Source organism: Fringilla coelebs (assembly GCF_963513975.1).
Source record: "Fringilla coelebs genome assembly, chromosome: 3".
In the NCBI taxonomy this organism is placed as follows: Eukaryota; Metazoa; Chordata; class Aves; order Passeriformes; family Fringillidae; genus Fringilla; species Fringilla coelebs.
Genome location: NC_140030.1, coordinates 19,528,441 through 19,548,435, shown reverse-complemented (window position 1 = coordinate 19,548,435; position 19,995 = coordinate 19,528,441). Strand labels below are relative to the sequence as shown.

The 19,995-nt window shown below is 33.8% G+C and overlaps 1 protein-coding gene across 1 annotated transcript in view; it reads left to right on the top strand.

Moving 5' to 3' along the window:
• The window catches only part of SNTG2 (syntrophin gamma 2), a gene marked incomplete at both ends in the record, with an annotated part of 222,831 nt that overhangs the window by 190,138 nt on the left and 12,698 nt on the right, over window positions 1–19,995 (top strand). Inside the window, 2 exons of the mRNA XM_084202591.1 lie at window positions 2,338–2,409; window positions 5,719–5,928. Of these exons, the coding sequence (XP_084058717.1) occupies window positions 2,338–2,409; window positions 5,719–5,928 (282 nt within the window). The remainder of the gene's footprint in view (window positions 1–2,337; window positions 2,410–5,718; window positions 5,929–19,995) is intronic.

The window sequence follows — 19,995 nt, the reverse complement described above, 5'->3', positions numbered from 1 at the left end:
GTGGCATAAACAGCAAATGAATCAGTGCTTATCCTTCTATGTCTTCTATGTCAATAAAGAGTTCTCCTGCTGTTAACTGAGATGGAAAAGATCCTTTCCCTTTGAGAAATTCAAGACCAAATAATGAACTAGCCTCCATTCTACTCTAAACCTTATTTTGCAAAAAGCATGAATATCCCTTTGGAGGATCAACAGTAATGGGGTAAAACATGTATTATTTAATTATTTTCTTTTCAAAACAGCCATCAAAGTACAAAATATTTCCCTGAACATAGGATTAAGCAAAGACCTGCAGTGCTTATTCTATTGTGAGCCTGTTTAAATGTACATTTCTTTAAGAATTGGCTTTATAAGTCCTCTGTTTCAGTTGTTTCAAAACTTAGGTTATTTCTTATTTGTATAATAATTAAATTGCAAAACTCAAATAAAATATTGAATGGACTTACAAGAAGATAAGTAGAAATGGAGACCTAAGAAATAGAAAGGTATATCTTTAAAAATTGCTCCCTTTTTATAAAGTGATGGGAGGACAAGTTAGTACCTAAAATTTCTTTACATTTCTTTTCTAAACCAGCTGACATTAGATTTAAATTTGAAAAAGTTTAAGTAGTACTATATGCTTTTATCATGTAGCTTTAAAATTACCTATATGTAATGTTTTGAGCTTTATTTTTTGAGAAATTGCTTATAGTAAAACAAAATGTATAATCTGTTTTATATATTCTGTATTGCATTCAAGTGATGTTTGCCATTTGATTGTTAAAATATAGAAATATGAAATGGAAAATCCTAAAATGTGAATCCCTCTATATCCTGAAAAGATGTAGTGCTAGAACTTCTAGAGTTCTTCAGTCCCATTTCAGTAGGTGATCCATAATATCTAAATATAATCATCTAAAAAAACTACTCTAAATCTAAGAGAAGGTGGGAGAAGATTAGATTATTAGACTTAATTCTTAATAATTAGATTATTAAGAATTCATTTAGATTGTTAAGATTAGAAAGAAACTAACACCAAGTTCACATTACTCCTCCAAAGAACTCTGAAGTTACATTTCATAACTAAGACAAGTCCCACTGGAGGCCTGTTAGTCTTGTAGTGGTTTGGATTCTTATCAAGTTATTACGATTCTGTTTAACAGCTTACAATTTGAAGAGACTTGAAAATTAAACATTATATAAATTTTAAAAGAACCAAAACATGTTGATAGCTCCATGCAAATCATCAGGAGAAATACTAAATTTTTTAAAGGTAAATTATGTGCTACTGTGAACACATAGAAAAAGAATCTCTAATTGCATTTCATAGTTATTTTCTAGCTAAGTTTCATCCACATAAAACAGATGTTTGACAGAAAAGTTTTTCTTCATGTTAATCGCTTTAATTTATTTTTTCTGCTTTCTTCCTTTTGGTTGGGTTGTGGGAATAGGACAAAGCCATACAAGCCCTAGAATTTTAAATTATCCAAGTTACTATTGAAGTTACCAAAATACTTATTGCTATATGCCAAAAGCCTCAGAGGTGCAACCTAGTCAAATCCTTCATCTATCTATGCAGCCATTCCAGTGCATTCCCCAAGAGCTAGGATTTTGCACTAAAACATACAACCAAAAATGATACATATTCCCATTGAATTTTTCCTCTGAGTTATTTTTTTTCTTGAACAATGTAGGCTGGGTACTGTTTTTAAAAGAAAACAGATTATCACATCATATTGTTAGGTAGAATTTTGGTAAAAACTTCAATCATTCTTGCTATTCAGATTTTAACAGCCTGTCATGTCAACAGGATTAGGTAATGAAATCAAAAGAAAACAAAATATAGGTGTTTTGATGTTACTGAGCACACAGCTGATATTTTTCTTGATTATAAATATTGCAGTCACATAGTCATTTTCCAGTTTTAGAATAAAGATTGAGTTATTGCCTCCCTAGTGCATGTAAACTCAAAACTGAATTTGGGAATACATCTTGATTGTAAGATTTTTTTTCCTATTGAGACATGAAGCTGAATGACTCCATGTTTGAGACTGAGTTCTCTGTGTTAACATCTTGAGAAATAAAAATGCTTATGCAACTAACCACAGAAATTACAAAAACATTTCCATCACAGGAAAAGAAAAAGTAAATTATTTAACACCTTTTAATTCCTGTTTCTGTAAAAATTTAATACTATTTGACAGTCTTTTCTAAATGCTGGATATTAAATGTAGTGTTGTGCCTGTATTTAAAAGATTGAGTAGAATAATGATGGGTGAAGCCTTTTCAGTTTTTTTTCATCTGACCGCAATTTTCAAATAAAAAATGTGTTAATAATTATTTTTTTTTATATTATAGGTGAGCACACTAGACTGGGTACGAGCTGAAAAAATCTATAACCTCTGTGAGGTTCTATTTAAAATTCACAAGGTAGGTTTCCCAACAGTTCCAGTGATTTTATTTAGTAAAGTTAACCTTTTCCCGTTGATGATAAGCTCAAATTAATCTTAACTAGGAATAACTAGTATTCAAATAGTTTATCTGTTGTTATAAAAAGCTATTTGCAATTGCTAGTGCATTAGCTGTGCAGGTATAAGAAAATATGGAAAATAGGTTAAGTGAGCAAGTTACTAACATGTTTTCTTACTGAAGAAAGTTTTCAGTATTAGAGCTGTATGAAGTATCAGTGAGACACACTGCTAAGCATAATGATATTAGTTTTTTCTTAGTGGGGCAGATTTTCAAGCAAGCATGATGAAAAATACTCTTGCTGTAATTCTTGATCCATGTAAAGATATTTTCATTTTAGAAATTAAAAATATAAAATTATGTCCTTGTCGTATCATATGTATTGATTGTTGTATCAAGTATTGTAGTGGTTTTTCCTTTATAAAGGCAACACGTTGGGTTTGTTCCCCCAACTAGAAAAAGTTGTGTTTTCTGTGTAGCTTGTCCCAATTAAAGATTTGCATAAAAATATTAGCACTTTGTGTAAATAATTGACTTATGGAATATATTGTCTAATAAGTTGCATCAGAGAGATTACTTTTGTTCTCCAACAAAAATAAAACCTTTGCAGGTGAGGTAAGGCTACTGTGAGAGCCTATTTGTCTAGGAGAGTAAAGAATATTTTCAGAAAAAAAACCCTGTCTTTTCAGATAAAATACTATTTCACTGAAAAATTAAAGCTCATCTTTAGTTCTCACCAGCTGCTGCCCTTCTCTGCTGTTTCTCTTTGACCACACAATGATGTGGTAGAAAAGGCAGGTTGTTGCTGTTACCTGTAACAGATCCTGCACTGAGGCAAAAGTGCTCAAGGTTTTGGATTTGGTCTTGGTGGGGGTGGTTTGGTTTGGTTTGGTGTGTGTAGGTTTTTTTTTATGTTGTAGGGGTTTTTTATTTGTTGGGGTTTTTTTCTGATGCAGGTTATTCAGGACATGGGAAGGAAGTGTTTTGGCACTGCCATGCCAGTAAAACAGCAGTCCTGGAGTTCAGGACTAGAGCTCAACTCCAGAGGCACAGGAGCCATATTCTTGTAGTCATGGCATTATTTTTGTGTGACCATGTCTCCAGCTGGGAGCATATGGGCAAATTCAGGTCCTTCCCATCACTAACATACCAACAAAAAGTAGATGCTCTGGCACAGATTATTTATTCAGTCTCCTTTATAATTTTACTTTTGGCTCATAAATAAGTCAGGCACCAATGAAATATATACACATTAAGCCTTTTGGGAAGATTTTCCTGTGGCTTGGGTTTTGGTTTTGGTTTTTTGCCTATAAATGTCACTGCTAAAACCCAGTTCTTCCTGGAATATTATGGTAATTTCAAGGATATTCTGTCTTTCTGCAACTTCTGCAGTACTTTTTCATTAAGAAAAAGAAGTTGGGAAATAAACTACTCACGGTTCAACTCTTTAATGTTCTTGACATTTTAGTAAATGAATGCTTAATTGCCAGTCTTCATGAATACGTAAGCTAAAGTGCAAAAGCTCGAATTGAACTCCTTAACCTCTTTTCTGTTGATTCTTTGGTATAAATGACAATGAGGCAAACAGAATAAATCCAAAAAATTGAAAGACATTAAGGTTTCTGCATTAGAATGATAGACTTATGTTGTAAAAGCTGCCTTTTGGGGAGGGGGTTCTTGAGGATTTTCAGAAGCTGGTTAGAACTGGTACAAAGCTGTGGGAGAGTGTGTTTTGTATCTTTTCATGAAGGGTGGATTTTAAGGAGCAGTGTTCTTGTTACACATCTAATTGTAAGCTTCTCATCTATGTTTATTATGATGCAAGAGTTAAACACGGAAAATACCAATCCGATATGGAACTGAAATTTTAAAACAGAAAGTTTGATATATTTGAGATTTGGATGTATGTATACATAAATACACAAAAAGGTGAATTAAAATTCATATATATAATATGCCTTTGCATATTTCTGTTCATTTGGTGGTAACAGCCAGATGATTTGAAATGTAATGTCTTGCATTGCATGTGTCTATTCCTATTGCTTGCCTCATAATTCAAACTCTTACTGTAATCCTGTACATTTTTAAAAGTCATTTGTCTTAAAAACATTTTATTTTCTTTTATTGTCTGGTATTTTCACATGCAAATTTAAAAAAATGCTTATAGAATAGTCTAAAATCCAGGATATGCAGCACTGAGTCTTGAAGCAGATGCAATACCTGTCACTCCATGGCTGTTGAACACCAGAATATATGCAGGAATTTTGTTCAAATTTCTTTTCAACAGCGCAAACGAGTGTTGTAAAATAACTGAGCTTCAAGTCTGTTCTCTCCTCAGGTAGTAGCAGGGCCAATTTTGACAACACAGTGCTTTGTACCCTGGTGGCAATATGTGATGCTCCCAAGATACCCCATGAATCATTGCTGATTATTTTGGGGTTTCAGTCTTTTCTGCTTCATGATATCACAGAGAAATGGGGATAGGGAAGGGTTCTATCTGAAAAACATAAAAATAAAATGTGTAATTTGGAAATTCAAGCTGTGAAAGTACTTAGAATGTATAAGTTGTAGCTTTTAAATTTAGTTTTCCTCTATATTTATGTTAATCAATGAAGTCTTGAAATATTAGGGAAGTTTCTTGTATTAATTTGTTTACATCTACAAAACATTGTATTACAGGTATATTTTTATTATGAAAAGTTAATGTAAAGGTTCTCTTCTTTACCTTGAAGGTCATGGCAGGATCTTTTTTCAGTCTCCTTGTAGTTACAGAACAGCATTGACAGCTATTGCAGGACATGCTCATGTTGTCATTTCCAGAATTAGCCCTGGGGTGCTTGGTAAATTACTGCATTCCTTGGGTTTAGCATATTGGAACCCAAGCAGAATGGAGTAATTATCATCTCCTGTAGAGCTGGTACACAGCTCCTGGAATATATTGAAACATTCAGGGATTTCCTTCTTTTTTCACTGTAAACAATATAGTTGTACAAGCTCCCTTTAAATTACATATGTATTGCTTAGGTCATTTTGACAGTATTTTGGAACTGCAGTAGTAGTTTGGATTAAAATATAGGGAATAAAGCAAATAAGAAACAAAGAGAGAAGCTGTCTTTGACATAACTATTTAACTCCTAGAACATTTCTTCAACATAATTGTTGACATAATGGCATAGTATACCCAAGTACCCATCACTTACAGAAGACAGTGTTGCTTCAATTGTTTGGTTTTGCCAGATGAAGAATCACATACTGAAAAATATCTTTCAGCTCTGGCTTGCTGATGATTGCTGGCTACAAGCAAACTTGTACTTAGGTATTCACCAGGACTTTGATCTTGAAGACCAGAGGCCGTATTGTTTCAGTGTAATGGTTGGACATGGCAAGAGCCACTATTTCAATGTAGAGCTGGGCAGTGAATTGGCAGTGTGGGAGAAATCATTCCAAAGAGCAATTTTCTTGGAAGTTCAAAGAACAGGGGTAAGTAGTGAACAATTTAAATCATTTAATCTGTAAAATAAATATAATAGTAAAAAATTTTGATTTGTATGTTTAAGAATTTCATTCAATTGATATCCTCCATGAGTAAGTATCTCAGTACATTTAATACACTGAAGACTTCTGAAAGCTTCATCATCACATCAATATTTTTCTGTCAATGACTGCATAATACCAGTCAATGGGCATGTTATGACAGATTGAAAATTGAAAGTAAGAATTTGTAAATTCACCTTGATTATTAAAAACTGGAAATTAGTATCGTTTACCACTGGAAAACTCTCAGGAGTTTATTTAGTCCAACTTGAACGTTTTCTTCCAGAAAGCTAATTTTCTTCTCACATAAGGTAAATATGATGTTTGATATATTGCTTCTGTATTCAAAGAAATATTTTGCTCTTATATTGTTAATTGGAATTGGGATTGTCCTTGTTAACATTGGGAGAGTTTGAAGACAGTATAAAAGTGAAAAGAAGTGTGTAATAGTCTTGAATTCTCAAAGTTAAACAGCAGATTGTCACTTTATGCTGGCTAATAAATCTAGATCCATACTCTCAAGTGAACTGGGCGAATGTTATTGGAGTATATTCATTGAGACTATAGACCTTCTCCAATTAAAAATATATTTGCACATTTTAACACAAATGCAAACTTGATTTGGTATGCTCAGGTGCCCAGTGCCCTGTGAGCCTCCTAAAGACATTTGAAACTCTGAGAACAGTGGGTCACGGCATTGTATTAACACAACTTGCAAGGAGAAGGAGTCCTATCGCAGGTGGTTAATCAGCTCGTCTAAATTTCCAAATCTCTGAGATTCTAAACAAGTTTCTGGGTTCCTTCAAGGTACTTACTTTGAACACTTCTATTTGTCTCTTTAGACTGATGAAGGAACAAAAAGATTTTGTAACACTTGTTAATACTGAACTCCTGAGAAGGAATGCAGTTCTTCAGGAAAAAATTGATCCTCGTATATATTATCCATATAAAACCGAATAACATATAATTGAAATTAAGTATAACAAGCATGCAGATTAGCTGGCTCTTTATCTGATTAAATTTCTGAATATTTATTGTTAAATCTAAAAACTTGCTTTTCCATTACATCCTTAAAATTAAGGAATGATTCTTTGCTTGTGGAATGATCTTTTGTAATTTGAATCAGTCATCTAAACTCATTTCACACAAAAGACTTTTGTGTGAAATTTTCTGCAGCTGTGGTTTAACCTATCTGAAACCTCCAGGAAAGTAATTCAAATAAAATCTTGATTACAGTGTTCAAGTCTCCATATGTGTTTTCCTATGTCTTCATTTTCTCTCACATAGCTGGATACATCCAAATTTACTGCAAACTGCTATGTCAGTAGAGTTCATATTACTGTGGTCAGTCTCCAGCAGTGAAAAGTCTTTTTACTGCACTATTTTCTTTCTCCATTCAAACCATAAATTCTGTCGTGAGTGCCTTTCTTTTCAGAATGATGTCAAGAGCAGCATGAATGAGGTACAATTTAATATTACATAGAATATTTCAAGTCATAGAAAAAGAACAGGCATTCCAGTGTTCAGAAAATTCAAGCTTTTCACTGGTGTGTCAGTCTGTAAAAGTTCTTTATTTTAGAGAATTTTGGAAATTATTTTTTATTCATAAATGATTGGGCAAGATTCATGGCAGCTGTTGGATTGCATTGTGCCATTTCAGTCACTCTTATTTAAATGGAGCTTGCTCCTGTTTGATGTTGAGTGTAGTTAGGCAAGTAGGATCTTGCCTATGAGTTTTTGTTAACCTTTTCCTGTACATACCCTTTGTATTTGGTGTTTCTATAATAAGAGCGGTATTTCTGAGAAGATTCTGTCCTTACACAGTCTATGAAGAGAAATTCTAAAGTGCAATGGTCCTTTTGAATTTTATCTGCCCATGTTGTGTGATTTTTTTACATTTCTTTTGAAAATGGCAGCAGCAGTAGGTGATAGAAAGAATGCAATAAAGCAGGAAGAAACACCCCTCACAATATTACTCCCCTTTAGGCTATCTCAAACCCCTATTTCAAGCTACAATTGTTTACAAAAATTTTATCGAGAAGCTCTGAAATTAAGTGACCCTGGTGAAAATAATCTATTTGCAGACAATGATAACAAACAAAGAGATGTTGAATCCATGTGCTAGAAATACATGGGTTTTTTTCCTAGAAAAACTATTGTAGTTGCTGATGGCATAACTTGGATAGATGGCGGCAATAAAAATGCAGGAGAAGCGAGGCAGAAAGGCAATTGAAAGAGAGAAAAAGAGTTGTTAAAAAGTATTTCCATGAGGCTGGTAATAAAAGTCAGCATTGCAATGGTGGAAGATAGGCAATGAAATCCTCTCAGTCATATCTTGAAGTTAAATCATCTCCTGCAAATCCCAGCATGAATGCTTGTATCACCTGGAACATCCTAAACAGTGCAAGATGAATAGAGGATGCTAAGATTAGGTAATTTTTCTTTTGCTTTTTTCCAAGATTTTTATGGTGCAGAAAATCTTCTAAAATAAGAGCCTAGCACATTTTTCAGAGCTCTTACTAATTCTTTGACCCTTCAGGTTGGTCTTGTCAGTAGCACAGGATATTATTCCACATTTTTTTTCAATGATGTCTCTTTTTAAATTTCTAAATCAGTATGTTCTTTTACTTCAGACTAGTTTTTTCCAAAGGTAATTATTTTGACTCATCAGTCTTGGATATGATTATTAAATTAATGCAGAAACATCTCAAAGGGATGATTTGGATCAGTTCTCTTGAGTAGGAGGATGGAGGAGAGTATTGGAATAGTGGACAGAGGAAAAAGTGACAGAAATATATTTTACTGCCAGCTGTAGAAAAATTGGACCAACAGTTTTGTCATCTTGAAACCTTGTACATGGAAGCTTTGTTTGATGGCTGGAGAGGAATCTACTTTACAAATGAAAGAAGTATCAGGAGACTGAAAAAACCCATGCAGTGGGCAAATCATCTACCACAGTGTTTCTAAAGTACCTGCAGTAGGTATATAGTGATAAGACATGGTTGCATACTCTCCTCACTAGCAATTCTAACACAAAAGAAAGTTTCCCCTTCCTACTTCCAGCTGTGATGAAGATGCTGCAAGTTCTTTCCAATCCTCATACAGCTGAATAACCTACAGTATTGACACCATTTGTGTTGCTTGGACAAAATACTTGTTTAATATGAGTTACTCCAAGAATTAGAAATAGCCTGGATCCCATTCAATTATACCAGAATAATCAAGAACTTTTGCTGCCTCATTATTTTCTATGCTTAAAGGTAAGTACTTCTAGTTAACTTCTTTCCGTTTTGTTCCATGATTCAGTGACATGATTCAGATAAATAAACCCTTGAAATAAAATTATTGTTTATTTTTTTTAAGTCAGGGATATGAATGTATAGGGAAATGTTAGCAGTAAAATTCATATTCCTGGGATGATACAGGGTCCTCATGTGAAGAATATACATGACAAATAAAATCAAAGTAAACAAAGCAAGCAAAGCAAACAAATGAAGATTAATGAATGTTGCAAGTTATTTCAGTTAACACAATTAGAAATCCAAAATCATTTCATAATGAACATAAATTTATAATGCATTTTTCCTGTGTTTTCCCTCTTTTAAAACCAGTTAACATAAATCCCATATTCTGTGGATGTTTATGTTTTTCTATGCATTTTTAATACGTTTTTATTTTCTGAGAAGTCAACACCAAACCATTCTCTATGGTAAGATTCTTGGTGCTGCATATATGACTAAGAATTGTTGTGACTCAGAATTGCTCTCAGACAGATTATATCTGTTCCCAGATAAAGCAAAAATAATTATTGGGAATAATTGTGCATGCAGACCTAGTGCTTCTTTTTTATAGGATTCCCACATTAGACTTTTAATTTTCTTTCTACAAATATTGTGCTACTAAAACACCATGATGAAAATTCCTAAAATATTATATAATAGATAAGTGCAATTGATAATTTTGTTTTGTTTTGTAAGCAACTATTAATTGCTTTTGCATATTAGTTATTCCAGCTAGTTACTGTTTTCCTGTGAACTTGAGTCTTCCATGCTTGTAAATGGTGACAGACATGAGAGTGACATAGCTTACACAATGCTTAATTCACCATCTTCCTATTCTACTTCAACATTTCCCCCTATACACTGTGTCTTCTTCAAGCTGATCAGTACAAAGTGCATAAGGAATCTGCAATCATGTTATTGATGATTAAAACCAACCAATCAACCATAAAATCACATATCTATTTTGAAGAAATGGTTAACTCAATAACCTTTCCTCAGCTTTATATGTCTTTGCCTTTTTGCTTGATGGACTATTTTTCATTAATTATCTGATCCTGGTTATCTTTGGCATCCTCTCTTCTATCCATCTTTTTAATTTCTTTATAATACCTTGTCATAGATTTTGCTAGTTCATCAGTTTGAATAAATTTCTACTGTATTCATAATATTTTCATCTGAGAAAATTAAGTTTCTTTCCATGAAAAATGTATTGTTCATTGTACAAATCCTTTCAGAATACTGTTGACAGGTGTTGATTTTCACCCCTTGGTTTTCTAGTAAAGATTTATGAGTTTAAAGTTTCCTTTATAAAACTTGTCCATGTAATGCTTCCTTCTCATCGTTCCTTCTCAGCTCAGGAAATAATCTGTGCAATTTCCTCATTACTGCACCTGCTTGCTGTTTGTTCTAGACTGTTACTTAACTTTAGATGCATATCTTTGTTAAAAATCTTCTTAAAGGGTTCACTACAATTAATTTAAGACATAGAGAAGTGAATAAGTTCTTTCCAATTGACCTCAACAACCTTTCAAGAAAATCAGGGGTTTTTGTCATAATTTCCCTTTAAAAGCATTCAGTTGAATATATTGTATAAAATAACAGTGTAATAGTGACTGTATGTAAACATGCAACTTACTAACCAGTCACAAACAATAACTGATTCATAGCATGAAAAGCAGTGTTTATATTTTAAATCACATAGTTGCTTCTATGGTATGTAAAACCACATAATGATGAAAGATCCAAAAGAAAGAACTGCACAAAATTGCACTGATATTTTAAGACTTCACATTTTCACAAAATTAATGGATAAATAGCTCCCATATCTTGAGCAGCTCAAGAAAGAGCCAAAATTAATTTAGTTAGGCATTTATTCTTTGTCCACTGAAGATAACTACAAATTCTTCATGATTTCAAAATTAGGAGCCAGATGGAGAAAATCCCTTACATTGAAGCTCAAATGGCTTCTAAATGTTTTTTTTTGTAAACTGAACTTCATGCATATTTTATCAACATGCCTTCATATTTGCTTAACGCTGAGTGTTCAACAAGTCACCAATATAAATAGTGATGTGTGCTGGTCAGGGTTATGGAGTCTTTGCATTCCCAGTGTATGGGAGCCAAGCTGCATGGAAGTGTGGTATTAGCCCCATCTGAAACTAATTTTTTAGCATGAAAGGTACAAGTTCAATTGAAGATTTTGGATTTAGAGAAAACAGAAGAGTTTGTGATATTCATATCAAGATGGCCTACAATAAGTTCAGTTCCTGTGCCTACTTCCTGCAACATTATACAAAATGTGCTTTCTAGTCATTCTCTAGTGACATTTTTAATTGATCTTACTACAGCTCAAGTTAGATGTGATCAGAATAGATTTTAGAGACTGTATCCCCACTGGAACTTGGTCAGAGATTAGTTATATTCCCACTTACCTATCACAGCTTACTTAAGTCTTCCAACAACCTGACTCCTGAGATACTCAGAACTTTGGTTTCTCAGTAATGCTGACATCAAAACAAACACACTCATTGTTTCTGGGCATCTTTGGGAATTAAGTGGTGCTGCAGAAATTGTAGACTAAACCACCCTCGGAGACTGAGCCAAAAGAGGTCTACTTAAATAAAGACAACCTAGCAGAAATTAGGTAATCTTGATAGGTAGCAATTGTCATTTCTATGATCCATTATTGGACAATTATGATTTTATTAATTCTTCATGGTGACCTGAGAGTTTGAATAAATAATGATTGGTTGATCACAGTGTAAGCCTTGTGAGCTGCAAATACTGTATTGAAATGCAAAAATATTAAATACAGTTGGCTAAGTTTTTTGGGTTTTGTTTTTTTTTTTTATTCTGTGATGATTGCAAAGCATATATGAGACAGAGTTATATGTAGGAGTCCCTTTAAGCGTGGAAATGCCACCATTTGCTTATTTCAGAACTAATTTCTGAGACAAACATTTAAGCAAAGGAAATATTCTCCTTATATTCAGGCGAGATATTAAATAGCATTTAGATTAGGTGAGATTTATAGTGTCATTACAAGATACTCTCCAGTTTGTTACAAGAAGCACTCAGTTTAATTACACAATTAAGTTTTAGATTGTTTTCATTATGCACAGAAAGCTTATTACAATTACAATTACAATTTAACTGGTCACCTTTAGAAATGGTGTTAGATTCTAATTCATTTCCACACTGATGCAAAAAACTCACCGTTCTCTAACACAAAGAAAAGTTCTGAGAACCATACAGATTAATAGTAAATACATTTTCAATAATTATTAATAATTCAGCAATTCACATAACAGATGAAAATCAAACAATGCATTTATTAGAACTTTTAAAACAGTGAGAGGATGTACCAATTTTCAAGGCTATTGAACTCAAACTTGTTTCTATATTCAGTATTTTTGACATGATTAATATAAAATGTTGACCATTATTTCTGAAAATACTACATACTCTTAAAATTACATTTATTTATATTAAATGAAGAAATCTAATAATTTTAGATAGCATATATTTATTTCTAAATCCAAATATTTAGATACAAATGATGTCGTGGGAATCTAGGCTTGTTATTATTTTCCAGAGGATCTTATAGACTTGAATAAGGAAGAAACCACAAGAGGGGTGGAGAGGGACTTTTTCAAGAGCACATAGCGATAGAACAAGTGAGAATGGCTTTAAATTGAAAGAGTGCAGGTTTAGATTACATGTTAGGAAAAAGTTCTGTACAGGAAGGTGGTGAGACACTGAACAGGTTGCCCAGAGATGCTGTGTATGCCCCATCCCTGAAGGAGTCCAAGGCAGGTTGGACGGGGTTCTGATGAGCCTGGTGTTCTGGAAAGTGTGCCTGCCTATGGTGGGTGTGCCCATTTTGGAACCCTTCCAACTCAAATCATTCTATGATTCTTTTAAATCTGTCAAGAATTTGCTGTGAAGAATTTACTGTCACAGAACTTAAAATTTATAGAGTAATATAACCTTTGAATTTTGATGCTGGATTTTATGGTTTTAATTTTGGTGTTCCCTATCATTCCCCACCCACGATTTATAAGAATCAGGCAGAAGAAGAAAATCCCAGTGAAAGTGTCACTGATTCACAACTGAACTGTGTACTCAGGAATGTCTCTTGATGATATTTCTGATTAATTCCCTCTTCAACTGTGAAATTCCAGAATTTACAAATCACCAGAGAAGACAAGTGTTTATTATTATGTAATAACAAACTGCATCAGAATGAAGTCGTTGTCTTTTATGAAGTAAGCTAGTAGTGGTCAACTGGTTCTACTAAAACAAGCAGTGTCAGCTTGATTACTGTGATTACCACTTAGAATCTGCCTCAGGTTTATGAAAATATGCTTGGGACATGTAGGAAAACATGTAGGAAACTCCTAACATGAAATCACTGTTGATTCTTGCTTTTCTTTATGGAAAAATGAGTTGCTGTAAAACAATGAAGGTATTCCTCAGACACAGAGATGAGGAAGTACAATCTCTTTCTGACATAAGTGAAGGCTAAACACAATTTGAATTATCTGTGCTAGAAGATAACCATTTCTTAGTTTCTGCTCTTAGATTTTGTCCTTCTGCGTCCATTTTGCTCACTGCTTTTTCCTACAGCAAATTTAAGCCATTGTCTGTCTGTTCAGCAAAGAGGGTAGCAAGTCTTTTCTTCTGTCAGATTTACTTTAGCCATAGGCTCATATCACGGAGAGAATGCCACGGCCAAGAGTTGGTATCCACCACTGCATTATCTGTCTTGCCAAGAAATAGCTGAACCTACAGGTTCACCTCAGTCTTCCTACAGGAACACAATTCCCTGTGGAGTAAAATTCACTTCATCCCACGTGTACATGTAATCCTAATATTTGAATGCTGGTTAAATGCTTTATCTCAGTGATGCTGAAAGTTTCTGGAAACACAGTCTGTCCAATCAGTACTCTACTAAGCAAATCATTTTTGCAGTTAGCTGCTATAATGCCATGAGCATTAAAAATTAAAAATTACAAATAGATAAGATAATTTTTTCAATAGATGACCTAAAGGGAAAAGTTCCAAGTTGAGCAGTATCCTAAGTAAGTGAGCATTTAAAACATGGATGTATTAAACCTAGGTATTATTTTCTAAAGCATTGAGCTAGTCCCACTCCTACTGAAATAAATAGAAACTTTCTTTGAAATTCAGTGGAAATGTAATGAGCCATCATTTGAGTCCTTTGAAAAATCTTACTTTTACTGCCAGAGTGTCTCTGGTATACATATATGCTGAACCACAAATGTGCATAAATGTTTTAAAAAACAACTATAACATCTTCTTGAAATCGTCAGATTACAGTACCATCTTTTATAAGAGAATGCACTTTTCATACTAATACCAGCAAGGTATGCAAAAAAGAGTCATTTTAGGATATTAAGATGTAATTCCTTTGGCAGCAGGAACAACAGATCTTGAAGGAATATCCAAGATTTTAAATCAGATCTGGTTTGTTTTGATTAAGTGGCTTTATTTGTCTCTATCCATAATTATCAAAATTATGTAACCTTTTAATTGTGACATGAAGAATTCCTTAAGGGTATAGGCAAATGAGTGGATCTGCCGTGGTTTTAAGTGAAGATTATATTCATTTGATCACTCTCACTGAAATTATTTCACTGATCCTTTTTTACTGATATATGGAACAGGAATACACCTGAGCTTTTGGAGTCTGTTATAGATGAAATTTCTGAAAACTCTCATGCTTTTGCTGAATGACAGATTTCATTTTTGCTTCATTTTCTCATATATAATGTGAATTCAGAGAAACAATGCTTTTGGTGTACTTTATAAACAAGCTCTGAAAGTTTTGTTTTTAAAAAAAGACTGTATATAAAATATTTTATGCCAAAACCCCAATTTTTTTAAATATGTGAAAGCAAAAGCATCTACATTTTTAATTCAGTGATTCTGCTGTTTCAAAGAGTTTAGAAAACCTTTCTGTTTAGCATTAGTCATTCTATGCACAAAGACTCTTGGAGGTTTTGCAGGCTGTGTTCAGAATTAAGGGGATTAATTTTGCCTTCTAGTACTCTCTCTGTGTGTGGGCTGATATATATTTCTCAGTACAACCGTAATAACTCTGGTTGCTCTTATCTTTATTTTCACATCCTGCTAGGATTTTTTAATGCTAAAAGGGAAATTTTCAAAAAGACTTTTTTTGACATATCTGGTCCCATATTAAGGCTTTTACCAAACTCTATAATTTTGTAAATACATTGGATGCATTAAGACACCTTACTCCTGTCACTCCTGTATGATTTAGAAGCCTTTAAAAAGCTGCCATATAAAGTCTTAATGTAAGAATCTGTGTTCAAAATAATTTTTTCCCTCCCTGTCACTGTATCTTAAATGCTGGTGTACATTATTTTTTATTTCTAATGCAGAATAAAATAACACATTGTTGAAGTCCTTCTCTCTTTCATGCATCTAAGTTCCTCTGACAAGTCCTACAAAGTTCCTTCCAGTTTTTACTGACATTGACAGAAAAATGAAGAAAAATATTAAATGTAAGGTGGTGAGAGATTTGGTCTCAGAAGTAAAAAGAAACAAATAGAAGTAATATTTGGAGGATACTAAAATTTTATCTGTTCAAATTGGCAATGCTGGAGTCTTCAAAAATATATTCTTTGGCTTCATAGCATAATTCAATTTTAATGTAAATACTTTTTCTAAGAAAAGGCAAATTTTCAGAAAGATTTTAGCATTTTTTACATTGATGGCATATTATTTCCACACAGAAGCATAGGAAATACTTTAACTGAAAGTGAGTAAATGAATACAATATGCAGTATGTGCACTGCATGGATATGGCTATTGCCTAAATGCTGTCCTGTCTGGTTAGAATATAGTTTTAGAAAATGTGTGTTAAATTCTATATCGTGAGTATAGTGAGAAATAATATCTGTGATCCCATTTACATGTTATAAACCTTTACAGCTCATCTTAGAGCAAATGTATATCTTTATCTATAGAGTAGTTAATAGCGTAGCAGGGAAAATATGTAGTTCAAGCAGGAAAGTATAATGGTACTGCCAAATTTCCAATTGCTTTTGGGAAATAAACAAGCAAAGTCATGTGCATGCCCAATTTGTATTCGCTTAGACTAGAAGGTAAGTATTATTTCTGCATTTTGGCTGATTAAAAACACTAAAATGCCTGCTCAATAGAACACGGCTGAGTCCAAAATTAATGAATACATTGCATATCAGTGCCATAGTTAAAGCAAAATGAGGGTTTCCTTCATGCAAGAAAATAATTAACTGCAATGTAGCCAATCACCAGCTGAATTTTTGAAACTGTAAATCTGATGAGACATTTGGACCAACAGCATCAGAGTTGTAAAAGTAATATCCTTTAAAATGAATATACACTGTGTCATTTTTCTGTGTTACACTTAGATGAGCAACATCACTGAGTCTCACTTGATCCTTAGAAAACTTACTACCATGAACTTAGGAAAAGGAGTACTGACTGAAAAGGTTGGTGCCCTGATTCTTAAAAATGATGTGAAATGGTATTTTTACTAAGAATCTTTGTTGATGATCTCAGAATACACTATCTCAACTGAAAGTTATTGTTACTAATCTTGATCTTAAATAATTTTACTGAAAAACAAAACCAAGTTGAACCCCTATTTCTTGGACAGAATACAATCCCACATCATTAAGTAACATTAAGGACTCTATATCTTCAAAAAAGAATCCTGAGATACTATCCTGGATGCCTGTGGCAGAACATGGGCAAATCTAAACCCTCCATCTAAAGCACTGCAATAAACTGATATTCTAGCAGAAGTCTACTGCAAAAAAAATCCATTGCATGTCATGATTTATTTAGAAGCTTTTGGACTTCACAGTCCCAGAAGAAACCAAACATATTTATGGCTTTAGCCTGCATGGGAGACCCACGTGTGTGGAGACATCAGAAGGCCTCTCTGTGATCCAGAGGACCTTATGTTCCTCCTGCCATTGTACTTTAGCTTAAAGGACACAAGGACACCAACACAAAGGAGGACACTGAAGAGGATGGTTCCTCTTTATTCTTGCCTTTCCTTCCCCAGACGGATGCTTCCTCTTTATTCTTGCCTTTCCTTCCCCAGACCTCTGTGTCTGGCCTGCAGTGGTGCTTGCTACCCACCCAGTCTTTGTGCTGCAGCCTCATCACAGCCTGGTGACTCCCCATGAAGAGTCACTCCTTCTGTTTGTCTTTGTCTCTCACACATATCTGAAGTGTATTGGTGCTCTCCTCTCTGAGTGGAAATACATCCCTCTTGCTATCTCCTCCCATGCATTCACTTTCTAGTTTGAGTGTTTACTCACCTCTTGTCTTGGGTCCCTAACACCCAGAAACCAAGTTTGAAGCCCTTGTTTTTGTGTTAGCTGATCTATTTACAAACACATTCTCTCCCATGAGGGAAAGAGTCATGGTAACTCATAAACATAAAAACTGGTTTGGGAATTAATTGGCTTGTCGTTGTTTATATTTGTAATGTCTTTTGCTGTTAGACAGAATCCTATATGAGTCTTTCTTTTAGAGTACTGAAGCAAACTGTCCCATGTCCTTGCCCTTTTGTAAAAACTGGTGAAAAGGATCTGTGACATCATCAGTTCCAACCAGACTGATCACCACCCTTGTTAACTAGACCATGGACCACAAAGACCGCATGGACCCAGTGCTGTGCCTGGATGCTTCTTGACCACCAAACACAGTTCAAAGCTGAATTATTTCAGGGAAATCTCTGTGGGAATGAGAATGAGTGTGTATGTGTGGTCATTGTAGCTATGAAGCCCTCTCAGGGTCTTGGAGGACAGATGACAGAGCCAGAGATAGACAGGAGTCATGCTTCTGATCAGCAACAGGAAGTCAGTCTGAGGAATTCTGTCGTAAATGAGTCAGATACAGTGTTCTTTTGATATTTGAACAGTGGTATTATCAACTTAATGATCTTTTTATGAGTTAAAAGAATATGCAGTGAGATGCTGATACCTGAACATTACACAGGTAAAAGTTTTTTTTATTGTCTTTTATTACAGATGTAATATTCTATGGATCTTTACATTGCTCAGAAAACATCAGATGATTGATCTAGATCATATAGTACAATTTTGTTAGCTATTGCACCATGAGGCCTGTTCTCTCTGTTGTTTAAACTGTGACTTAGCAAGCTGGCTGATACTCAGTGCTTTTTTTTTTTTTTTCTTCTTTCCAAATGCACTTAAATGCACCTGAACCTAAACCTCTGATGTTAAATTTCCACAATTGTTGCAAACAATTGTTGTAGATAGCCAAGGGTGGTCAAAATTGCAAGTGTATGGGAATCTTATTCCAAAGGAAAAAATGGAAAGGAATAAGGCTCTGTCCTACAGTCAGTGAGTCAAGATGAGGATTCTTACCATAGAGCTTTCTGAGAATCTCTTCAAAGTCACTGAGGAGATGCCATGAGCAGGATTTTAAATTTATATGGCAAAATACAAACTAATTCTGGTGTAAAGAAAACCCAGTGAGTTTTGTAAATACAAAACACATATATATTTTTAATAACAGTGAAAATTAAGCATATTATGTTTGTCTCTATTATTTGCGAATAATTTCAAAATTGGTTCCATTATTTCCCAATAGTGAATATTTTTAAAGCACTCCAAGCTCATTATTTGTGCATAGTTCATTTTAGTATTCACATTTGTAGCTGAGCAATTTTATGCTTACCCATTAGGGGAATCTAATTTTATCCTCTTTAAAAATTGTTTTGCTCAGTCAGTGCTCAGCTAGTATGACCTTTTTAATTGGAGAATAATAGAGAATAAGTTATGGCTGGTGCTTAATGCCACCTTTTAATTACTGAATAAAATGTAAGGATATGTAAATGTCATTCTAATTGAAAATCAATCACTGAAATCTTTTTAAATGCCAAATAATATGATCTTTGAACACCAATGAGCAAATTAATTTATTCAGAAATGTTATACATCTCCATTATTGTGGAGATGATTATAATACTAATCTGCACTTATAAACTGATATTACTCCTAGCCCTTTCAAAAACCTTTTTAAAATGTCATAACTGTAACTCAAAAATGCTTATTATAGTATAACTAACTTTTTATATTAATATTGGAGTGAGGAAACCTTTACAATCATCCAGAAATTTTAGCCTATACTAAAAAATTTTAAAATGGCAGTTTGCATTTTTAAGCAACTTTTATTAATGCTTTCAGTCTCCTCTAGGGAATTCTTGCATGTAAAATGATTTTGTTTTGTGTTTTTTTGGTTTTTTTTAATTAAAAGAAACTATCCAGATACAAAACTTCCATGTAAACAAATGTCTAAGCATGAGGCAACATTGAGATTTATGATATATCAATGGCAGGGAAGTAATGCTTCCTTGGAAGAAACAAAAAAAGTCCAAATGTCATAAGGCACAATGGTAAAATCTTAAAAATAGCTGGTAAGGTGTGGCAAGAAAAGTCTGGGGACAGGATCTGGTCTCTACTTGTGCTGAAGGAAATGGGCTTTTTGCTATTATGTCTGTCAACAGTGAATGTCATCAGGCTGCTCCATATCACACCAAATCTCATTCATGCCTTTCCAGAATCTGTCATATACCTAAGTTAGTGAGCCTTAAAAATGCCTGGAAAGAGTTAACTGACTTTTTACTGTAAAGCTTATTCCTAAGTTTAACCAGAACTTC